We start from the raw sequence: 20,681 nt of genomic DNA, 5'->3' as shown, positions 1-20,681 counted from the left end.
GGCTACTCCACTCTGCCACTAGAAGAGCCATTCCACTTTTCTATGTTAATCCTCTGAGAAGCAAAGCAAATTAATATGGACAAAATCTCATTTCAGAATCTTCTCATGAGGGACGTTCTCCTTTCATGGAGCCAGCATTGCCCAACAGAGAAATCAATCCTCTTGTCTCTAATTCTGCTTCTAACTCCACTACTATGGAGCTTTGAAGTCTCTTAAATGATATCTCAACTACCTCTGGTAAATGAAAACAATAGTTATCTATGTTTGTAAATAGTGGTGAAATCCAGACTATTAAAGATACTATGTAAGGTACAACCAAATTGAAACAACATTGTTTGAAATATCTACAGATACCATAACAAAGAACATTGTTAAAAGGAATCTGATTTAAAATATCTTGAATAGATTCTGAGAAAATTTGATCCTTTCCTTTATAAATTACTCAACATGAAAGTAGTTCCTTGCTGTATTTTCATATTGGGGTCTAAAACCTTGCCAAAAATTAGTATATTCATCTTTTGAGAGACTATTTTTAGAAGTGATTTTTAGCATTTTAGCACATGCAGGTCAAAGGGGATTTTCTTTTGCCCTGCTCTTTTTTTCCCCTGCTTTTTCTGATTTTTTTTATAGGGAAACAAAAGCAAAGATATATTGCCTTCACTTTATCTGTCAAAACCCATAGGAAATCAAACAATTAAAAATCAGTCCTTAAATTTCTTATAGATGCTAAATGATGATGTATGGAGTGACGACTTTGATAAATAACCATTTGCTCCTGAAAACACTTCTTCAGTGAGCTCACATGTTTTAGTCCAGCTTCCCATGCAGGTTCCACACATCGTGCAGGCAGTATGAAAGAAAGTAGGACAGTTTCTATCTTACAGGTCTATCTTAATAAAATCTCCAATAAATTATTTTTTGTGGAAAAAACACATAATATAAAAGGAATAAAATACAAATGTTGGGGTTATAAGGTATAGTTAAGAATTAAACCAGTATTTTTAATAAATAAATATTTAATCATTCATCTCAGCCCTGGGTGTAGGAGATGTGAATGATAAAATTTTTGCAGGAATACCAGAACCTTCTGTTTCATGGCTGATTGAGTTTTTTGAATAAACTACAATAAATTGTAGAGGAAATTTAATTATCACTGTTGATTTGTCCTGATTTTGTTTTATAAAATGCAACGAATGTTGCAAATTCTTCTGTAACTGTTGGGTACAATGGCATTATTTGAGGCATGAGTTTGATCCAATCTGATCATTACTGGTTTATGTTGTCTGCTTTTCCGACAGCTGCAAACCGTGGTAAAAAAAAAGACTAACTGTCTTCAGCAAGTACTTTTTCTCATGTTGTTTTTTTCTAAAATGCATATTTTACTAGGTTTTGAAATAACAATAGGATTGGATGCTTGAGAGAAAATTAGGTCATATATTTGTTAGATACAAATCTCGCAAGTAATTAGAAACATGGCTATCAAGCAATATTTGTATTCTGTTCTGCTGCCTTTGTGTGGAGACAGTGGGGATTTCAGAATAACCCAATCAGTGTGCTCTGCACTTTTTCCCTCTGTAATATGTTTGTAGAATACTAGTAAGTATGGCTTTTAAACAGCTCCTCTAAGGAGGAAAAATTACCTGCACATAACCCACATTTACATGTGTTTCTACTTATGGAATATTTTTACAATTTCTGTCCCATTTTTAATATTCATTTTAGATGTTTAAGGTGGAAGTTTGAATATATTATATATGCAACAGGAGAACTATGGGACTATGTAGAATCTTTGTAGCTGCTATTGGCAGAAGCTTTTAACATCAGTGGCTATTTTTGTTAGCCAAGTTTCCCAGCATAACGTGGAAATAAATGTCTGTATATTAAGATATAGATAAATGGATGAATATCCTAATCTTGGAGCCAGTAAGACCAACCTGTAGTCTTAATCTAAACATGTGCTTAAATGCTTCATTGAATGATAAACATGCTAAAGGAATATAATGGCTAAATTCACTTTGCAGTTGTAACAGACAACTTACTAAAAACTTTTTAAACCAGAATGTACAGCTAAAAACTGCCACTCATGTATTTCTAGTTAAAAACACACATTGTTTTTAACAGTAAGAGCACATCAGGCTCTTACCTGAAAGGTTAAATATGAGTGATTGTTGGCCATTTATTGGAGATGCACTGTAGACTATGCCAAATTCCCCTCTTTCTCTTACCCCTTTACTGTTTGTGCAAGATTGGACACTGGAAGAAAAACTAAAGCAATGGCTGTCTCTGAGGGAGTTAAAATAGGTGGAATACCGTAAAGAAACAATGAAAAGAAGTAGCAGGAGAACTAAATGGGAGGCCAGGGGGAAAGAAAAGATCTGCAGGAGAGATGGGAGAAGAGTGGCAGAGAAGAGGATATCTGGGCAGAGCAGGAGCCAGAAGCGGTTGATGGAAACGAGGGACAGCAGTGATGTGGATCAGAGGAACAGAGAGACCGGAGGGCTTGAGATAGGAAAGGAGTCAAGAAAACAGGGAGAAAAGGCCAGGAAGGAAAGAGAAACCATGGAACTCTGATCAAAGCTAAGCCAGAGGTGGAGAGGGAGGAAACAGAAGCAAACAGGAAAGAAACAATGAAGGAAAATTCAGAAACAAACTCTATGGCCCACAGCTGTGATCATGAATTGGGAGGCAGAAGGGGACTGTGCAGAAACACGCTTTCCCAAGCTTGTGGCTTGGAGTGTGTCCTGATGACTTCTGCTGGTAGGAAAGAGGGGGGGAGTGAAAATTGCAACTCTGGCAAAGCTGTTACCAAGATGGGATGAACCTCTCAGAGCAGGGGTTCCCTGTATTGGTCTGGACCTGTGCAGAGCCATCGAGCATGGGACAAACTGGAAGAGTAAGCCCCAAAACAGCCCATGTGCCTTGCAAAAGTTTAATCTGCACATGGCCATCTTCCTAAGGGTATTTTAAGAGTTCTTTATAAGATTATTCAAAGGAAAATCCTACATTTAGCATCAACTCCAGTACTGGGAGGGTTTGATGCGTATTGTGAATATATTGCACAACACCTCTGCTTGCCAGGTGAAGGAAAATCTCATCTCAAGAAAGGGAAAGATTTCAACATCAGAATGGGGAATGACTACAACAGCATCTCAAGCAAGTGGTAGCTTGAGAAAGTCCTTTCCTCTTGTCCATCTCTTCTGGGAGGCATTTGGCTTTAGAGAATGGAGTCACCAGCAAGGTTGAAAATGACAGGTATCAGTCTCACATCCCCTAAGGAAGTGCTGGAAAACAACACTGCCCACTGAAAATACTCTTTCAGAGAGGAACATTGCTAAGAGGTTACTGTGGGTGCAGTACCATCTAGACTGCACACTGTGCTCCAGCTGGCCAGCTCTTACCTGTGTTCCTTCCTCCCTTTCTGTTTTGAGACAGGGAAAGAAGACCCTCACAATTAATTAAAACCATAGATAAAACTACCAGAGATGAGCCAGGGAGCAAAGAGGAACAAAGCAATTAAGAACATTCCTGCTAAAAATTCACTAGGCATACTGTAAAATTCAGAGATCATTGTGTCCCTCAAAATGCAGCAGAGAGAAGCAGACACTTAAAAGAGCTTTCAATTACTTACGTGCCTTTGGCTCCCTTTCAGGATGTTGTGGAACTGGAAACAGCGGTGGTAAATGTATTTTCTCTTGCATTTGCCTTTCTTGACAAAACAGCTCCAATATTTTGATCTCAAGAATAATCAGCTCTTTTGTGTTTCCTTTTCAACTAACTGCAGACTTTTGCAAGTTAAAAATTAATGACAAGTTCTCTTTTTTTTTTTTAAACAAAAACCTTCTGTGCTCTTTTCTGAAAACAAAAAATAAATTTCTTTTTCCTACAACCTTTAAGTATTAGTCTAAACTGCATTCAAAACACTCTTTCTCCCTCCTTCTGCAGTAACACACAAAAAGAATTCTACCACAACAAAACAACCTGGCTCATGGAAACCATTATTTTGAAGATGAAACATTGTGTTGTGTCCTTTACCACTATTACGGGCAGTCAGTCTGTTAGAACATATTGGGCGATTATAGGCTAGTCTTTTCAGAGAAAGCCATGGGTTTCAAGTTAGCAGTAACCATCTATCAATTCTTGAGATTATGCCATGATTTACTGTCACAGCATCATGTATTCTCTGATTTTCTGCCTCCTGTGAAACATTGTGCTTTCCTTTTCTATTGATGTATCAACTATAATAGTTACAAGCAGCTACAGAAAAATCAATAGCAAACTTTCATTACTGTGCACATAAAGAGTACCATGCTGTGAGAGCACCTAGCTGTTAAATAGTCACCAGCAGTAAGGTACACTATAAATGTCTGTTATTTTGGTCTAAATGAAGAATGTCTGAATTTGAAACAACAAATATCTAGGATTTTTGACACCACTGGATTCTATGTCAAGTTTTTCCAGTATGTGATTTTTTTTCCCAGGTGTCAGGCTTGATTTGTACTTTCTGTGCTAGGATATGTGTATTTTTTTTAAACCTGAAGCTGACACAGGAAATGAATATCAAATAAAGTATTGCTGGGCTGTGCTTAACTGTAAGCTCATTAGGCTTGGTTGGACAAAGGTGGTAAGAATAGTGTTAATCTTTGCTGAAATAGTTTATATCTTACTAGTCAAAGTAAGCTGACTTTGATTAAGGTGAACAGACCAATAAACTCTGTGTTAAACACACAGACAGAATAGAGGTAAAAGAGGTACTACAGTGGTGTTCCTAGGACCATACACTAGGAGAAGCACTGCGTGGATTTTTAAAGCACAGTTTGGAAAAAATAGTATAATTTTTTGTTTAAATATATTTATTTGCCTCTGGGAACACATTAACTTCCAATTAGTGAATGTAAATGAAGAAAGGCAAGAACAACAGTAAACATGTGAATGTATTGCCTTGAACATGTCTGGGTCATTTGGCATTTCAGGCTATTTCTCCAGCAATTGGGTAGGAGTCCCTGCATGGCTGGTGGGCAGTTCTGCTGCAGGAGTTAGTGGTTACTTTGACATTTTGAGACTATGGTGATTTACAGCTATAAATGCACTGCTTGTTGCTGAGTATCTTAGATTTGAAAGCCTGAGCATTTCCATTAAACTAAAGCACAAGGAGAATGCACGTGTGTACTTACATGAGTTGTTTCCTGCCAAATGCATATCCCACTGTCTGCCATGGACACAAGGTTACAGGAGAGCACTATTCGTTGGCCTGGACATAACTTTCAGGAAAATTAACTTTCAAAGTAAGAAATCCAAACTGCTTTTACAGTTTTCATAGTACTAACTCATATAACTTTTACCATAAAATGAAAAATAGAACAGAAAGTCCATTCCAAATGGCAATTCACAGTCTTGCCTGTAAAAAAATACCTACAGGTGGGGAAACACCGCTGCATTGAAGAGCACAGTGAGATCTAGCTAGAATCAACCTTAATACAATAAGTGTCCATTTAGGTGGAGGTGGACCTAGAATTAAAAATCCTTCCAGATGCTAGCAGTAAAGGCAAAATCCACAATCTAATTCAATAAAGCATCAAGGGACTCAGCAGAGTGTTGCCAGGACCCTGAGAATATGTATGTCACTGGTGGGGCGAGCCTGGCCAGGGCAGGAAAGTGCAAACCTCTGTTTGCAGGAGACTGAGTTTCCTCATGTTCCCAAAGCCCCTCTGCAGACCATCGCAGCTGACACTGTGCAGTGCCAGAGGCGAGCTCACTTCCTTCACCTGTTATGTGGCATCAGGGGACCTTAAACTACCTCTGTCCTTGTGCAGGTAACATGAGGCTTTGGCACCACATTACGGCCAGCTCCAGTCAGAGACTAATGGGGATCTGGAGTCACTTAATTCATGCTCCTCCATGCTAAACCTATGACTATGTTGTCTATGCAAACATCTCATCCATATCTGACCAAACCAGTCTGAACTGAGCAGTGAGCACAAATCTAGAGTTTACCTGACTTATTTCTGCTGTTCCTCACTGAGCAATTGAAATGTTAAAAATGTGCTGAGGCACTATCTTATCTGAGAGCCTCCAGTCCCTTCTGATCAGGGCTTCTTGTCAAGAGATCAGAAATAGCTGAGAAGTAAAATTCACTTCTAAGAAGTAAAATGCAGGTGTAAGAGTATTTCCTCTATTCCACACTTCTCTACCCTACTAGTAGCCATGTTGCCAGAGGGACTTTCAGGTGGCCTTTTCTTTAGCTTTCATATTTGTATGTTTAAAAGTGTAAGCAATGAGGAGAAAGAACAGTGGTATACACATCAAAGTCTTTGAGAGAAGAGTCCAAAGGCTGACACACATCTGGGTGCCTCTCCAGTGTTTCCTGTGTGCCAGCAATGACACTTGCAGAGTGCCAGTGTAGTTGCAGCTGTCCCCATTTGGGCTCCTATCACCCTCACTTACCAAACCACTTCCACAACTAAGCGCAGACATATGTCACAGTAAAAAATGAAATTTGCATCTTCCACTCAGAACAATAGGCAATGTCAGAAACAATATGATTTGAAATGCTGCAGTAGAAAATTACTTACCTTAGTTGTGTTTACTGTCCATGAAAGCAAGATGGAGAGGTACAGGAGAATAAAGTGTTTCTTTTTTCCACTGCCTAGCAGGAGACCTGGCAGCCTGGGCCAGCCAGAGGGAGAGGGGGGACAGGGCAGGAGCCCTGTCTCAGGGCCACCAGCTCTGCTGTCACTCAGTGAGGAGCACTAGTGCATGGTGCATTACATTTAAGCAAATTCATGGGCTGTTGCAGTCAGGTGTGGTAATGATCTGATGACTGATACACACATGTATATGATGGGATCAAACTCATCAGTGCTTTTCATCTGAGCCAGCAAAATTTTTGTCAATGCTAATTTGATAGGGAATTGAAAAAGCATCTGAGAGACAACAGCTTCAATGTACCATCAGTGGTCTCATGACCTGTCTGCAGTTACATTTACATAGTAAATAATTGTAACTGCCCAAAGGAGAGTCTAGCTTTTCTAAATAATAAAATTCAGATGTTTGGCTAATAAAAGTCACATATTTGTTTCTACTGTAGTTCTACTGTAGTGCTTTCAGCACTGAGCAATTAAACGAATGCTTTATATTATTTCACACAATTATATAAGAAAAGACTCCTTTTTACTGATTTTCACTTCCCATATCTTGCACAGGCAGAGGTGATTCTTTCTAAACTAGAATCAGCTTCCACTGATACAACTTAGTTCAGTGAAAAAAAAAAACTTAGTGTAAATACTGGCCCATAAAACTATTAAATCATGTCTTTAAAAGTCTCAAAAGAGGGGAAAAATAGGGTTTTGAAATCAATGTCTGAAAGATGATTGGTTGATTGTCTCACACTAAACCTTGTCGCAAAACAGTGCAGAAGACTTAAAACTGAATTATTTGTCAATTACATTGACAGAAAGTCATAGTATTGTACCTCTTAGATCAGCATGTCATTAAAACACCTTTGCTTAACTATATTTCCTTCTTTTAAAGAGAATATATTTTAATAATTTTTGCTCCTGTGGGACTTTGTATCTAAACAAAAGGATAAAGCCAACCAGAATTCACTAAGTAATAAAAAAGTGGTATGAAGTTCTACCCTTATTTGGAAACCACTATAATGATATAACTGGCTGGTCTAATATTTTTAACCAAGTTCAAAAAAGTTTGAAATATAATAATTAAATGCAAATACAGTCCTGATCCCAAAGACCAGAAGAATGCCTTTAAGCTAGTATTTATAACAAGAGCTATTCGACTGAGCTCTCTTGTAAATTTTATCATACCTGAGGCAGTTTTCCTCAGTCGATTAGCTGGAAAGCTGAATATATCCTGAGGCAAACCAGACATCTAGTGCAGGCTAAATTCAACTACTGGAGCTTAAATTTGGCTTAATATATCCCCACTTGGATCTGCCTGTTTAATTCTCTTTCATATGATAACGTTGGTTTATTCATAGTCTGGACTTGCCACCTGAACAAACTGTACCTCATATCTTATTCTAATGGAATAAGAAAACTTTGCAAAAACCACAAAAGTTCCTGACTGAAAATCAAATGCAAATTTGGGATTAAAAACTGTTTTGTAAAGTGACTACAAGATTAGTACAGAGAGATTTTTCCCCTAAGGAGTACTGCTTTTTATGATCATGCATTTTTTATACTCTGCAGAGACAGATGGGCTTTATAAAAGGATACAGCCTGCTACTCAAAAGGGTTTCAGTGGCAGCTGCACTTCTGCGTTTTAACCTCAGTAGAAATTTATATTCGATATTTTTCCAGAAAATATTTATATTTCTTCTTTTAAGACTATATCACCCCTTGGTGTAGTTCCAGTGGTGGCAGTAGAAATACCTCTGAGATTAATCTGGTCCATTACTCCTATTTTAAACAGTACTTGAGTAGCAGGAGAGGGACAGAAAGGGAGAGGATGGATAATGTGCAAGCTTCTCATGAGTGCAGTAAATCCAATCATTCAGAAAAGTTGCAAATGTCTAAGCAAAACCAGAGCAAATATTTTCTGGATGAAAGCAAATCTTTCTAAAATTTTCATTTCTTTTTGTCTAAACATTCAGCTTCTTCTCAGCTAAATAATAGATTTTTTTCTTGCTCCTCTCTACGTTATAACGTACTATTATTGCAAGTTGCATATAACACCCTTTCTGCCTCAGTTCATAACTTCAAGGATTTTGTATGATGTCCCTATCACCATTCCCAGGAACTTCATAAATATTTATGACATCTTAAACTATTCACACCCTACAAATTGTCAACATTGACAGCCAGTTCCCTCAAAACACCAACAATCCTGTATTGTTCATGTGCTATTGAAGATTAAAGTGATGTTTCAGAAATTAACTGGAAAAACCATTTGGGTCAATAAATTTACTATTTATTCTAATTGGTTTAATTCTTATCAGAAACCTAGTTTCTGCTTTTATCAAATGTGATACTTTTTTTCTGGTAACTGTAAGTGCGATATAAACTAGTCCTATGGCTGTAGATTGTCTGCATTTAAGCATATACATATTTTTACCCACTGATAGCATGATAATTAATATACTAGTTTTCTTATCTATGCTTATTCCTGTATATTCAGAAGACAAATGTTTCTAGTCCAGACATATAATATGAACCTGGGATTAGATGAGGAGTTAGGAAAAGTGAGTTTTGATTCATGTTTTTTCTTAATCTATCTGTGAGACCTTTGCTAAATCACTTCCGCCCCAGTTTATCAACATGTGCTAGCACACAAATATGACCATGCCTCCACAGGGTAGTGGTTACACAATTTTTTCCTGGAAAAGAGACACTTAAACTGAAATATTTTTTCTAGGATTGATCTGTCGTTTACCTAAGTGGTCACTAGATCAACTATGCAAACAAACCTGAAAGAAGGAACCAGAAACTTATGTCAGCCCAGGCAGGTTCCCTCACCACCAACCTACAAAGGCGGGCTATAAATCTGGGCTTAAGTCATGTAGGGTTATTTTTTTCAGTGCAGCAGCAGAGCTTCAACCCAAAGACCGGAGCACATCTTCACTGAGAACAGCCTGTAGCTAACAATAGCCAAGACCATGCTCTGGCATGGTGGGAGACTCCAGTTGCTTGGGGAATTTCCTTGAAGACACAACAGAGCAAGCACTGTTCAAATTCCTGTTCCTCTGTCATATCTTCAAAGAAAGCAGCAGTTACTCTTTCATGTGGAACCTAATCCTATCAATGAATGCTGAGCATGGATTAAAATACCTACAGAATAAGCCTTCAGGCAATAGATGGGCTGCCCTCAGTCCCACATGACAAGCAACACATTGCATTGCTCACCCAAAGCAGGAGCAATCAGCAGGGGCATAACTCCAGGCAAGAGCAAGCTTCAGAAAGTGAAAGTGAGGTGGTACTGAAGTTTTGGCACGGCTGAGATGAAGCGCCAGCAGTAGAACCACTGCTTGGGACTTGGTGCCTGTGGTCTGTCCTGGCATCTTCTGGGCTGGGCCATAGTTTCATCCACCAGCTATCCCAACTGGCTCTCTGGCCATACCTGGCCATGCTTTTCCCTTGTGAGTCTCAGTGAGAAACACTGGACTTTATTTAAGGGTGTAGCTGGCTGTGGACTTTGGGCCAGGACTTGAGAGCAGCTCTTCCTCTAAAGAGGCCTAGCAGGATCTTGTTTTATTGTGTTTCAATGACCACCATATCACGTATGCCTCATTTGCAGTAATAAGGATGTTGGTTCCTGGGGTGCCAGGACAAGAAACGGGTGGAGATTTTGTTTGTTTGTTTGACTTTCAGGTCAGTAAATTCAGCCTGAGCTGTTGAAAGTCAAGCTGTTTTATTTTCCTGAGTGATAACTCAGTAATTACACCAGTCAAAGATTTGAGAGATCAAATTGGACTTTGCCCTTTGTCTTTACTGAGACTGCAAGAAAAGAAACAACTGAAATTTAGTAAAATAATTTCACAGTTGCACAGGGAGAGGAATCCATCTTATTTCCCTATATCTCCCTTTCCAATGCAGAGCTAACAGCAGCAAAAACAATTATAAAATTATTCACAAAAGTCAATAAACATGGATCTTAAGAGATATTATGAGATTATCTTTTCAGTAAGAATCTGTTGTTTCACAATCTTTTTGGAACAGAAGAATACACTTCAATATTTTAAAAAGCATTAGAAAGAAGCTTACCACTATAAAACACCACCAAAATATGTTTTAGTTGAGTCTGAGTTGTTCTGAAACAAACCAAAGCTCCATCAAGACTGAGGGGATGAAATGGGATTCAGACTAAGAATTACAGCTTGTTCTCTCATAAGCATCTTATTCTGGCTTTAAAAATATATATCATTTTGCCCAGTACTTAGGTGTGAATGAAACACATTGCTATATAAGAATTTAGTCAAGATTTTCAAAACAATGTGCCCATTATCTGATATTATGTTCAACTGAAAATGAAAATTACTTTATGACCCTAATAAACAGTCAGAGATAATCATTGCACTGTTACGGACTGCTTAACCACTGCCAAAAAAGAATCCTTCTAAAGACAGGAAAAGTTTTTTATGCATTCAGTTTGGACGTGGAAGTCTTAAGAAAATAAAAGTGGTTTCTGTTGTTATAATGTAAAGGTTTTTCAAGGTTTGGGAAGTGCTAAATATAGTGCCTTACAACTGATTAACAAACACATCTATCAAAAATTGTTTCCCATGACTTCTAAGTAAATAATATTCAGCACAACTCTGCTGTAATAAAACTGAGGAGAATTTTGCAGTAAAGAGCTTATCTTTACCATAAATCTTCCTTCATTATAGCATTTTGTCTGTCAAGAAGGCTTAGCTATAGAATGGCATACATCTGCCTTCGTGACAGATGTGCTATATGGAACCGCTGTTGTTGCCATTAGTTTCAATGAAAGAGAATTGTGGGTAATTTTCAGAGATTGGCACTTTATCAACCATTACTACTCTTGCCCTCAGAAAATTTTTTATCACATGTCAAAATCTACCTGTGTTTTAAGTCCCACAACCCGGAGGGCTTGCAAGGCTAGCAGAAAGTGGGCAAAGAAACTAGGAAAAAGCTGTGTTTATATAGGGAAAGGTTTGGTAATGTCACCCCCATCCTAGGTAGTCCCCCTTCTTTGAACTATTCTGGGGAAAAAACCTTCATCAGAATTAACATATTCCATCTTCAAGGTCAAACAGGAATTGGCCTCACACCAAAGCCCCTGACGGAAACCCCAACTTCGGGCTGAAGAGGCACATTGTATCTTTCCCTGATAAAACAGCATGTTTCTAAGCAGAGGCAGTGCTGCTCATTAGGCCATCCAGTCTGGCTGGAAAGAACGGACAAACCTCTCAGAGGATGAGCCTAAAGGCCATCCTGGCCAAGAATACCATCACTAGAGTTTGGAAGACATCATATTTTACCTGGATATTTAACAGTCATTCCAAAGAGCTACTAAGCTTTGGGACCAGTTGGGTTTTAATAAAGTTCTTAAATGATGGGGCTCATCAGCCCTTTCATGGTGAGGAAGCTCAGCTCTGGGCTGGTATCAAGTCCTATTGCCTGGAGTATCTGTAAGACTGTTTCCAGTCTTCTGGAAGTGAGAAATGTCTCCCCATGGAGAGCCTAAACACAACCTTATCTCATCCTTGCAATACCGGGACTTGCAACGATGCAAAATGCAGAGAGGCAGCTGAGCTGTGTGTGCACGCACCTCTTCATTGCTTCATGTAGAAAGAGTATCTGATAAAAGATGCGAGCAGTAAAATTTAACCGGCTTTCTTTGGGAAATATTTACGCTGTTCCTAAGGAGTTACTATTTTTCAAATTTAAATCTCTCATTCTGTTTCATTTTTATTTCCAAAATTCCCAGACCAAGGGAAGCTCTCTACAGATTAGTAGACCACCAAATCTTCAGTATTTCATGTTTGGAATATGAGAGGAAGAAAATCTCTCTGAAACCTAAATATTTCCCCCTCTAAAGACCAGACCCATTTTTGGGGAAAATATGCAAAAGTGTTCTCCTCAGGCTGAATGTTGTATGCAGTTTCAGCTTAATGCACAGCTTTATAGCAGATGTAGAAAATAGTCAAAATGGGGGGATTTCTGGGAATACTGGCAGATCTTTACTGTGACTGCAGAGCAGATCCTGACACACTATAATACTGTTTTGTCTTAATCGTCAAAAGTAAGCTATAGAGAACAAAAATTCTTTGTTTGACAGAAAAGCAATTGCTATTTCTTGTAAAACATATAATATATTCCAGAAGACCTAAGGGTTTACTTTCCAATAAGGATAGAAAAAAGATGTGCGCCCCACTGTGAGCTCACAGTAAGGCTGTTTCATGTAAAAAGTTGGTAATTAGTCCCTGAGTGAATAAAGTAGAAGAGATAAGAGACTGATACTCACTGTAGCAACACAAAACACTTTTTCTAGCTGCTAGGATTTAAAGGGTGTGTGGGTGGGAGGGGGGGACCTATTCTTACTCATTTAATTTACAAGCATCTAAACCTTGCAAAATGATTTCTTGCATTAAGCTTAAACATGTGTACTTTAAATTGTTACTAACCGATGTAAAGACTGGTAAGAGACATTCCAATTCTAAAAAGCAGACAGGAATGAAGAATTACATGAAAGCGTAAAAGACTGTTGTGCTGTACACATCAGTAGCAGATTTCATACTTACTGTACACCACTGCCTTCAGCAGACTTACACCAGCATTGCTGGATGTTTCACCAAATTAACTCATTAGCATTCAAAGGATCTTTATCAAAAAGGAAATATTTGGAAAACTAAATCATGTACCTTTAGCCAGAGTTATATAATAAATACCAAGACAAAACCAAACCCAAAGCACAGGAAAACCATCTACTTACAAACCAAAGTTATTTAATAACATTTGTATCACTATCAGCTAAATACTAACTACCAGAAGTGAGAACTGTATAGCATTTCTTGTTCTACCTGCAGAACTTGGAGCTACTGGAAATAACTTAATATCCACGTGTTTTCCTTTGTTGTTACTCATCTTTATTAGAGAGAGAGTTTGTGATTCTCTATGTAATTTATATTGCAACTATGTGTTCAGCAAACCTCTTTTTTAACAATATACAAAATATCATACAAGAGCTTGAGACATGATAATGGAGCTTTACACAGTGGTCTCAGCACATATCCTTTGACTTCTCTCTCTGTTCAATTTGTCTTGTTTGCTTTACTGCAGCATTTTTTGTTAATGTTCATGAGATGAGAGCACTTATCAAAAGTTGCATCCAAAAATCTTGGTTGCTGCATGAAGACTTGCTCCAAAATACATAACTGGTCATCAGATTGCCTCTACATCCCCACTATTATGATTGCAGTCGTGGAGATTGCTACGCACAGACGAATTGTGTAGTGATGTAATCATTGGGACTATGAGTATCTGATTCAGTATAGAAACAGACAGGAAAATTCTACTTATTTTTATTGGTTAACTAATAATATTTTGTTTACAAGCACTGAGCCTCACCGCAAATATCAAGCATTTACATAGAGGAAATACAGGCTGGATGTGGTATAGAAGCCCCAGAACTAGTTTTTGTTTACTATCAGTGTTAACTGGACTTGTTTTCACATCTGACTTCAGTGCTTAAGTTGCCACATATGAGAATTTAAAGAACTGTCTACTAAAATGAGAAAAAAACCCAACACAGACCTTCTTCCCCTGTAGTTCTGTAACTTCCATGCAATTCAGCCAGGCCATATAGCTGACGAGCGTATAGAAACACTTATACAACACACAGGTACACCTACTGCCAGAAGCCACTGATTCTGTATATGTGGGCAATATAGATAAAATGTTATGCCTCCTTTTGACTTGGAGTATGATATCAATAGAGCTGAAGACAGAATGCATCTCTGTAGAACATGCATTGAATTCAGCATTTTTACGAGAAAATACAGAAAACTTGCAATTCTCAGATTGTGTTCTTGATCTTTGTAAAAATTGTTTTTCTGATGTTGCCAGTAAATATATATTCCATACAGTAACATTTAGACAGAGCAAAAATGAGAATGAACCTGGTTTTCCAAGAACCCAGCACAATTTCATCTCACAGTATGATTCAAAACAGACAGACAACAGAAAGATGCCCTTTAAATTCAAAGGGGGTTGAATCAGCTAATGGTTTCTAAACCTTCCTGATGTTTAAAGTTATTTTTAACAGGGAAAAAAAGTTTGAAATACTGATTCTGAAATCATTATACATTTTATCTTGTTGTTTAATACAGTTTAATATCCAGCATAGTCCCTGGGTTTTGTGGGAATTTCTTATGTTCTAACCATTCATGGTTGCATTTTGCAGCTGAAAGCAACCTATTTAAAATAATTGTGATAGTTGATACTGTTCCTTTCTTAACTTTATAAAAATATGCTTAGAACACCCAATTTTTAAACCAGGTTACACTCGCTACAAAGTACCTTGGGAGTTTTATGTAGGTATGTAAAATAATAAACAGCTATATTTTGTGTGAGAAAATGTCCAGTGTGATACATGAAAACATGATTATCCAAAGATCTCTAGAGACACTGGCAAAAAGACTTTGGATAAATGAGTTTGAATAGCTAAGGGACCAGGCATAGCAGCTTTGAAGTTTCCAGTTGTCGTCACTCTGGATAATGCAAAATTCAGACAATTCTTGTTGGACAGCTGTCATAATTTAAGTATTGCTAGCAAGTTGCTTCAGCCAGGTAGAAAAATTCAGACGGAGGTCATGTCCTCAGTTCCCAAACAAGCAGCACAAATCCGGGAGCCACTTGCTTCATTTCCACAGTGAAACTGGGACAGAAAAGAGGCAGGCAGTAACAACCACAGTAGGAAACACTCACCCCAGCTCATGCAAGAGTGAACCTGAAGTGCAGCCGGCAGCCAGCATGCTCCAGAGAGGCTCCTGCTCAAAGCCTGTAACTCAGGCCCTGGAGGCTGTGCGTGCTGCCCTGTGCTGCCATTGGGATCCTTGGCATCCTTCCTATTCTCTTGTCCTGAAGAAAATGTTTTCCTCCACCAACCATTTCCCTTGTGTTCCAGCACACAGTTATGTGCAGGAACCAATATTTGCTCTATTTAAAACACTTATAGGAAAAGATACAGTGAGACCCAATTTACACAGCCTCTCAGGCTGCTGATGGATTGGGGGACCAACGTGTGTTCCTGTTTTTCAAAGGAAAACACTCATTTCCCCTCCAATCAAAGGCTGGCATTTACAATGAACCAAATTCTGCCAAATTCCCCATCTCCTGTGCTCCAAGAACATCCATAGAAGAGCAGATTTGTCTTTATTCAAAGTGACTTACCAGCATAGCTATGCTCAGTATCACCGTGCTATTGCATTACAAGAAATTGTGTTACAGTAATCTACTGATGGTATAAATGATCAAACGCCAACCAAAACAAGTTCTCCCAGCAAGAGCACTTTGATCACTTTGCTCTTTCTGCATTATAGAAGCACTCTAATTTGCAAGCTTTAGAATAACTTCTGTATTCTCCAGACATGTTGAAAGATGATACCATCAGAGTAATTTTTACACAGGGAAGCAAATAATGAGGAGTTAGTATACTGGAATTTATCTGACCAGCATTTCTAGAGCTTTAACTTGCTGTATAGGAACAGAAGATAATCACACAGAGGCAGAGCAAACAAACTGTACCTGCCTTACTGATGTAAATGCCCCTGTTGTCCAATACAAAAAAAAAAAAAAAAAGAAATCAGCATTGGATTTCAGAAACCATATTCATGTTAAAGGGCACAATTCTTATCTGGTATTCCACCCAAAGGACAATGATTTCATTTTATAAAGATCATTAGTCAGTGAAATATATATTTTAGAGAGTTTCTAGTAGGGAAGATTATTTTGGCAGTCACTGGAGTGTACCAGATGGTTCATTAACATAGGCTAGACAAGTCAAAGGCTTTCAGAATCATTTAGAAAATGTCAAACAGAAACAAGAACCCTGTCACTTTTTATTAGAATTAACTACATCATACCCTGGACACAGATTTCACCTTGGGTCAGAAAAATTAATACAGAATTATATGAATTGTGTAACATACTAGGTTAAAGATAGGGCTTCCTCTTGGGACTCATTTGCTAGCAATATATTATGGTCTTCTACTTTAGGAATCCTCAACCTTTCTTTTTGTAAGCTATGAAAAGAGCTGACCTTGCTCAGACTCCATTGGTGTCTAATTGATTTGAGGTATATGCAGAATTTCAACAAGACACTCTGCTAAAGCTCTTTTGTGATCATTTTCCCAGGAAAGTTGGCAAAAGGGTTCACTGAATATTCAGCAGCTTGTAAAGTATGCTTTTGTCAGGAGGAAAGAAAAAATACATCCATTTAGTGAAACACTGCCTTCATAAACAGAAATTAAAATGCAACTGAATTGTTGTTACTTTTTTTTTTATTATCATTTAGATGTCAAAAATCTTGAGAACTTCCAGCTTGTGGAAGGTGTTCAGGAACAAGTGAATGCTGCTCTGCTGGACTATACAATGTGTAATTACCCACAGCAAACAGACAAATTTGGGCAGCTTCTCCTGCGACTACCAGAAATCCGGGCCATCAGTATGCAGGCCGAAGAATACCTCTATTACAAACACCTGAACGGGGATGTGCCATGTAATAACCTTCTCATTGAAATGCTGCATGCAAAGAGAGCATAAATTATACCCATTAGAGCTTCTGCTTTCAAGGAAAAAAAATATTCTGAACTGCTCCAAGCAACACTAATTAAAACATGGGTTTAAGACTTTGCAAAGTGGTATAATAATCAAATACTAATAGTAAATAAGTGATGTATCAGGGTATTTGTATTGCAAACTGTGAATCATATGCTACACATCCCCAAAGGAATCTATCTAAGACTTTATACTGGAGTGAAGTGAACTTACCAAGTGGATACCATCACCAATGTTGACATGAAAAAGGACAGAATGATCCTTGTATATTTAACTCTGCTGATTGCCAATATGAAGAAACTTAGGAGGAAAAAAACTGATCCATATTATCGAGCTAAGATAGTGGGGAATTTGAGTGCACTAAATTCCTTCACTGTATAGCAGGACTTCTAAAACAGTTATAATAGATGCAAAGCTGCATCTATAGCATCTTCTGTCATCCTTCCAAGGACCCAACACTTACTACTTCTGTGATAAATGATGTGGCATCCATTCAACAATCTGTAAGACAGAGCTGGCGTAGGCCACGTGCTATGTAGTTTCGCCACCAGATCCTAAGAGGCTGGTTGTGACTGTCGGTCTCTCAGGCCTGCAAATCACTAATATGAAGAGTCTGTTATCCAGTTAGCTTGGCATTCTTACTATGTTCTGAAGTTTGTTTTGTCACGTGTTCATGTTGTTCTGTCAGGCAGTATCCCTCTTCTACTACTGTTATTGGGTAGCTATTAAATAGCTAAAATAAATATTCCAAAACAAATTAGCCAATTCAACTATATAATTAACTAGGGCAGTGGCTAAAATATGGCTCTGCTATATATTCATGGCCATTTCCAAATAAAGGAAACGGTGATATTTTAGCCCTCACAAACAACAGCTTCTCTGACCAAAAAAACCCTCAACTGTTTAGGACACCAAATACTGAAAAAATACTAAAAATACTAAAAAAATAAATTAAAAAAAATAAAAAATGCATTTAGCAATGCAAGAATAGAAGAATAAATTGTATGACCTGATGATGCCATGGAGCTTGTTAAAAAACGGTCTTTAAAACTGCCAATAATTAAGAAACTAAATTTCAACTCAAACGTCAAAAATCTGATGAAACTTTTTCCTTTTAAAGTTAGGTAATACACATCTTTTACGCAAAGAAAGAAGAGTGATACTGCTACGTCTATGTAGGCCAAAGTCTGCTGCAGAACAAATATTAGAGAAGAACAAACAATTCTCTCTCTGTCCAGATGAAGATATCAGTATTAACATTTAATGCCACAGTTATGAGTCTTGCCTTATTTCATTACCCTTAAAGATAACTGTGCAGGTGTGGATCAACATAAGTTTAGAATAAAGTATTAATCTCTAACATTAACAAAAACATAGTGTTTACATTCTTTAGGTCCTGTGGGGAAAAAACTGTGATAAAATTGCAGAGCAGTGATTTCCTTATTATTTCTTTTAAATTGGTAATTATTTTACCAGTACTTAATTACTGTATGTCGTGAGACACTAAAATCAATAGGGGTATTTCATTTTGACTTTAATTTTTGAGATTATTGGCTGCACAATCACTTGTAGAAACTGTATAATATCCTAATCCTTTAATTTTTTTCATGAAGATTGCTGGCTTTTGAATAGTTTATTTATATTGTATATGATAGTTTTCACTGTAGACAATTATGATGCTAATTTATTGTTCTTTGGTTTCATCTTTATATAAGATATAGCCAGAATGAAGAAGCCAAATATATGTGTTTACTGTAGCATGTCTTCAAGTTAGTGGAACATAGTTCAGGGACACACAAGGGTCTTTACAAATTAAAATCATTCGCTTGATTAAATGTCTATAAATCTTCATAATCCTGAATGTAGTTTATTTAAATCTATTGTAAATTATGTGAGTTATATCTTTTTCTGTTTCATGTGAACTTGAAAAGGTGCATTTCTCTTACTTTTTTTCCAACCATTCATACACTGTATACCAAAGACATCAGTTATTACATCTGCATTAGTACAAAGCACACTATTTTAATCACCTGTATTAATTCGCTCTAATATTCTCTCCATGCATAGGGTACAAACACAGCAAAGCCTAGTGTCTGCAACTCCTAGATGCCTGTCTTCTATCACAGAACACATGTACTGTTGTACGGACCAAAAGCAAACCAAGCACAGCTCCCTTAGTCATCCCACACAGCAGACATGCAAGCATTATTTAAATAACAGTGTTCTCCTTCAAATAAACTAAATTAACAGAAAGTAAGATGTGGGTGGCAATTGACAGTGGCTGTGAAATACATTTACCCAAGTGTACAAGATAAATGTGGTCATTCTTTCCTTTTTGAAAGAAAAACGAAGCACATTTCAAGTGTTTGCATTCTGTATTTTCTCTTTTTTTCCTGTTGAAATGCTACAGTGAATCTCACTGAATATTAAGAAAAAAGCTTAAAAAATGTTGCCAGCTGTATTCACAGCACCATTATCTATATACAGGACAAAAGAGTTAAAAGAAGGATGTGGAAGAAAAGAACAATTTTTCATACAGTTTAATGGAAACAATTTCAGTTAAACTAACATATATTTGCCCACATCTGCGGTTCCAAGAATCCCACCAGATTGCCCAAAGTACGTGAACAAAACAAAACAAAAAAACACCAAAAAACCCCCCTTCGTGTTAATTGTTAACTACTTTGTAACCAGACATTTACTTCTGACTGCCTTATTGATTACAGGACATATTAGTAAAAGCAGACTAAAATTCAAAGGGTTAGGCTTTGGCTGGTTTATTATAGTTGTTCTGTGTTTGTAAACAGACAATCTGTAAAGTCTGACTATTTGTATTACAGATGTTCTGCAGCTGCCTTGGATTTAAATCCATGCAACTCTTAGAATGTGCAGTGAGTTACTTGTTGAAGTTGAAGTTCTCTTACTGTATCGGTGAAATACATATTGTCATGTCAGTTCTTGCCAGGAGTTTCTCATCACCAATGGAATTATTTTTTTTTCAGTATTTCAATAAATATTGATATGCCCGTGCCAATTACTTTATAATTGTCTTTATAACAACATCATTCCACTGAAATGAAGCACCAGTCAAAAATCAGTTACTCAGAAGTGGAGAGTAAATTGCAGGAAAAATAAGAGCATCAAAGAGATTTGATGCAGAGCGGAAGACACAAATGTGGAGAGCGGCACCTTCAAAAGCTCAGACTGCGATGGTGAAATTGCCTAGGCTGAAGCAAAGTAAATACAGCTAAACAGATCAGAAAAGCTGAATCTCTAATCAAAAAGGAATTTACCAGTTAATACTTTCAAATACCTTTCAGCTCATACGGCACACTTAATTTTTGCTTTACATGTTACCCATAAAGAGTTAAGCAGCCAAAGCATCAGAGAGGGAAGATGACAGAACAAAAGAAAATCAGGTAACAGGAT

The 20,681-nt window shown here is 37.5% G+C and overlaps 1 protein-coding gene across 2 annotated transcripts in view; it reads left to right on the top strand.

Annotated features, from left to right (window-relative positions):
- The window catches only part of NR5A2 (nuclear receptor subfamily 5 group A member 2), a 98,326-nt gene extending 78,040 nt beyond the window's left edge, over nucleotides 1-20,286 (top strand). For both annotated transcript variants that reach the window (XM_074832721.1, XM_074832722.1), the window contains one exon: nucleotides 16,990-20,286. In XM_074832721.1, the coding sequence (XP_074688822.1) occupies nucleotides 16,990-17,237 (248 nt within the window). In that variant the 3' untranslated portion in view covers nucleotides 17,238-20,286. The remainder of the gene's footprint in view (nucleotides 1-16,989) is intronic.
- The last annotated feature ends 395 nt before the right edge of the window (nucleotides 20,287-20,681 follow it).

This window comes from Strix aluco, chromosome 8 (genome assembly GCF_031877795.1).
Source record: "Strix aluco isolate bStrAlu1 chromosome 8, bStrAlu1.hap1, whole genome shotgun sequence".
Taxonomy (NCBI): domain Eukaryota; kingdom Metazoa; phylum Chordata; class Aves; order Strigiformes; family Strigidae; genus Strix; species Strix aluco.
The sequence above is the reverse complement of the archived record's forward strand: the minus strand, read 5'-3'. Positions and strand labels throughout refer to the sequence as shown.